The sequence below is a fragment of the Cicer arietinum genome, chromosome 4 (assembly GCF_000331145.2).
Source record: "Cicer arietinum cultivar CDC Frontier isolate Library 1 chromosome 4, Cicar.CDCFrontier_v2.0, whole genome shotgun sequence".
Taxonomy (NCBI): domain Eukaryota; kingdom Viridiplantae; phylum Streptophyta; class Magnoliopsida; order Fabales; family Fabaceae; genus Cicer; species Cicer arietinum.
This window is the reverse complement of record NC_021163.2, coordinates 23,278,725-23,283,006: the sequence shown is the minus strand read 5'-3', so window position 1 is coordinate 23,283,006 and position 4,282 is coordinate 23,278,725. Positions and strand designations below refer to the sequence as shown.

Sequence of the window (4,282 nt, the reverse complement as noted above, 5' to 3'; positions counted from 1 at the left end):
AGATCGCACAAAAAAAAAACTAACTAATTGGAAAGCTAAAGCTCTTTTTTGCAGGTTGAGCGACTTTAGAACATTCATCTTTATCTAGTATTGCTGGTCATGTGTTGCAAGCTACAGCTATTCCTATGTCCTGTGTGTAATGACACATAATTTTATTGGAAAAATTTCATTTGGGCAAGCACTAGGGAGCAGCAAAAATATCACAAAGCCTCTTCGGAGAAACTTTGCAGTCCTAAGGAAGAAGGCGACTTGTGTTTCTGAAACCTCCTTAACCCATTTTATAGACCAAAAAAAGAAAAGAGGGCCCAAGAATCTCTAAAGTTAAAGAGAGCTATATTCACATAAGTTCCAAAGTAGAAATCCCTTAAATCTAAAATTAACCCACAAATCCAAACTTCTTTTATCTTCAACATTTTTTTTGGAGAATTTTAACAAGGGACGTTAAAAAAGAAATTACATGGTTTCACCCGTGATATATGTATATTTATGGACAGCCAAGTTACCAATCGTTTAAAAAAATTCAAAGTATATAAAGTAATTAAAAGCAATAATATAAATATCTACTTTGTATGGAGAAGTTCTAAATTTTGAATCAATGATACCTTATGCATTTTTGTCATTATGTGTGTGGTTCTGGAAATGCTTAGATAAGCAGATAGTGCAAAGTGTGGTTGCTGCTTTTCGATGGCATAATACAACTTCTTGGAGCTGAACACATAATCGATTATTGACAAAGGGTGACAATATTTGGTGTTGATTTGGAGTAAGGGGAGATAAGAGGAATGTTTGGAGTTTTTGGTATATAGGTAGGATCATAATGTAATGGATAATTAATTAATGTAATGCGATGGGTGGTATTTTTATAAGAATGTAATATGTGCCGTATTTTGAGCTACATTCAATGTTTGATAAAAGTTGTCAAATTATTTTCTCCATTGTGGAATAAAAATTATAACAGTTAATCAGAATATTTAATGTAGGAAAAACTAAGGTTACCAGGAATGTTTTTAAGTGATTTCTACAATGTAATAAAAAATCTATGATGTCTTATATGATCCACGTGGAAATGAGATTGAGGTTAAGGTGAAAAATCATGTTTGGCATCAGCTTGGAGCTCACTACAAAATCAAATTGGGTGCCATGATCTTTTGCAAGCTCCAAGTCCAACCAATAAGCAATGTTTTGTTTAATTGTTTGTTCAAGACATTAAATGCTCTGCTACTTTCTTATAATAATAAGATATTCATTCCCCACGCAAAGAAACAAACATTTTTAAGTTGAGGTCCTCCTCATTGAGGAAAGATTAGACACATTTTTTGAAGAGAACCGAATGGTAGTATAATGTTTTGGATATTAAACTAAACAAGCCAACAAAAACAAAACAAACAAGTCACCCTCGATATTCATCTGTACATCACTTTTTAATATCAAGGAGACCAACACGAGTGACCCCTTCATCATCCAAAGGTCCCACGTCATTGAATGTCTGACCCGTCATCTGATCAGAAGCTTTCAGCTTTTCAGCCACAGCTCCTGTTGGAGTATCTTCAGTTTTTATCACACCTTCATTTCCACGCCTCCATGTTTTCCCTCCAAATACTTCATCTTTCACATTTTCCCCTTCCACTTTCTTCCTTGCCTCTTCATCTCCTCCACTCAGCATCTCCTGCATCCATCATTCCACAATCACTGAATTAATGTAACTGAAAATTGAGACAGATAAATAAAATAAAAGACATGTGTAGTGAACCTTGGTCTTATCTTTGGCCTCAACCGTTTTCTGTTTAGCTGCTTCAGCAGTCTCTGCAGTCTTCTCTTTAGTTTCCTCTTTCTTGTCACCCAAGTAACCCATAGCCCTTTTGGCCGCATCAACAGCAGTGTCTTTTCCTTCTTTAGCCTTCTCAGCTGTACAATCCTTATACTCACCCAACTTATTCACCGTAGCATCTTTCCCTTCCCTTGCTTTCTCCACAGCACAGTCTTTATACTCCCCTGCTTTCTCCTTAGCTTCTTTCGCTTTCTCTCCCGCATAATCTGCATACTCATTACTCTTCTGAGTTGCGGAATCATAGATTCCGCATGATTTGTTGGCTGATATGTCTCTAACTTCACCAGTTGAGACACCATCATTGTGATCGTAAACATGGACTACTTGTGTTGTAGTGTGGGAATTGTCTGCTGGATCTCTTTTGCCAACTATGGATTCTCTTGCATTCTCGTAGGTGTCTTTGACGGTTTTTATGACTGAACCAATTACACCGCGCTTTTCTTCATCTGAAGCAGTGGCATTCAGATCGTGCTCTGTTGTTCTGTTAAGTTCTTCAACGTGTCTTGGAGGTGGTTGCCTCGATGCCATTGAAATTAGAATGAATATTGTAGTAGCTTTGGTTTTTGTTTTTCTAGCAAGAATGAGACCGAGCTTGTTTGTTAAGTTTAGTCGTAGATATAGATATATATATATATATATTGGAATTGTAGTGTGTTATATGAGAATGAGAATATGATAATGATGGTGAATTGGATTTGACACGTGTGAGTATGGGAAAAGTAACATCTGGCGGGAAGAGTTGGTGGGTGAACATGCGTCAAGCAGTCCTGGGAGGCGTGACACGACATCATGAGATGCTACTTGGTGGGGTGACATACTCACATTTGTCTCAATTTGAACTACCCTTTACATGATAGACTAATCATTCAAATTTTACATTATATTTCTAATCCACATTTTAAAGTATCTATTTTCAATTGAGAAACGTGTTCTAAAAAATTTGAAAATTTTGAATTATTTTTATCTTTAAAAAAATTCAAATTTTAAATTTTTTTAAATATTATTATATTTGAGAAAATTTAAAATAAAATTTTGATATACTTTTGATCTTATCTGAAACTTTTTTGTCACTATACTGAAAAACCAGTTATTAATTTTTTTTCTTCAAATAATAATGTATTTTAAAAAACTTAATTGAAGTTTTTTCTTGATATAAATTCTTTTAGAAAATTTAATTTTAAGTTTTTTAAAATATTTTTGTTTTAAAAAATTTTAAACTTTGAATTTTTTAAAAGACAAGTGTATTTCAGAAAATTTAAATTTTTTGATACATGCTTCTAATATTTATTTATTTATTATTTTTAATGTACAAACAAAATTTTAAAAAGTTTGGAGTAATCATATATACAACGTGGAATATGAAATAAAATTTTCTTAGTATTTTGACTTTTATATACATCGAGAATTGATTATATGTATGACTACATAATCAAAAGAGTCTAATAATACCCACGTTATTAGATCTACTACACCTTAAGAACACAATTGTGTATCTGATATATGGTTTAAATATATATTTGTCTTGCAAATATATTAATTTTTAATTTTAATACATATTGTTAACGATTAATTTTGATATTTAACGTCAAATCAATATTAAAAGAATGATGAATATTTTAAAAATTCTTAAATTTTTATTTATATTTATATTTTCTTTATAAAATAATACTAGTTATTAAATAATTAATAAATAAATTTATTAATTAATAATATAAAAATATTTTAATTTTTAATATATCATAAAAATAATATATATTTATAGATTTACATCTTTTTTTAAAGACCGAAATCAACCCTTTCTAATTTTATGGAGATTAACTTAAAAAAAAAAACTTATTGAAATCAAAATAAAAAGATGATATATTGACAAGTAACCAAATACATTTCAAGGTGGAGACATATAGTGCGGTAAATGTCTTAATATTATTACATTACATGTGTTTCTAAGGTTTGAATAATTATTATTTTTACGATAAGGTTTGAATAAAATTATATACTCGTGTTTGTCGATTTATAAGTGTTTATAAAACTAGAATAATGTAGGTGTTTGTACTACTTTTCTACATTACATTGTTAATGACGTTTTTAACCTACAAGCTAATCTAAGCATTATTAATTTTCTCTAAAAATATTTGAGAATATATGCATCAATTTCAACAAATTTGGCACAATTTCATGGCAAGTGTAAGGCAATAATAGAAGTGTTCTTCTCAGACTAACCGTTCCAGTTATAATTGTTCAACACTCCACATATTTGATTTGTAATATTCTACCCTATAGTTAGTTTCTTTTATATAGTTCATTTTAGATCACCTGTTAATGCTGTAGAGGACTAGGCAGTTTCCAAAGTTTCCATAATATTATAACTTTTCTTGCATTTTTTTTGGTGAAATATAACTTTTCCTGCATAATATACAGAACAGAAAAACATAAAATCACTCCATCCATCATATT

General features: G+C 30.6%; 2 protein-coding genes across 2 annotated transcripts in view; both read right to left on the bottom strand.

Annotated features, from left to right (window-relative positions):
- LOC101512728 (sulfite exporter TauE/SafE family protein 4-like) overlaps positions 1-611 on the bottom strand; it is a 4,287-nt gene extending 3,676 nt beyond the window's left edge. The window contains exon 1 of the mRNA XM_073367302.1: positions 603-611. Coding sequence (XP_073223403.1) covers positions 603-611 — 9 coding nt within the window. The remainder of the gene's footprint in view (positions 1-602) is intronic.
- Positions 612-1,246: 635 nt separating this feature from the next.
- On the bottom strand, positions 1,247-2,431 carry LOC101494467 (uncharacterized). Its single transcript, XM_004497500.4, has 2 exons — positions 1,751-2,431; positions 1,247-1,666 (listed from the first exon to the last, which is right to left on the bottom strand). The coding sequence occupies exons 1-2, from the start codon at positions 2,354-2,356 to the stop codon at positions 1,415-1,417; spliced, it is 858 nt and encodes a 285-aa protein (XP_004497557.1). The 5' UTR covers positions 2,357-2,431; the 3' UTR covers positions 1,247-1,414.
- Between the last annotated feature and the right edge of the window lie 1,851 nt (positions 2,432-4,282).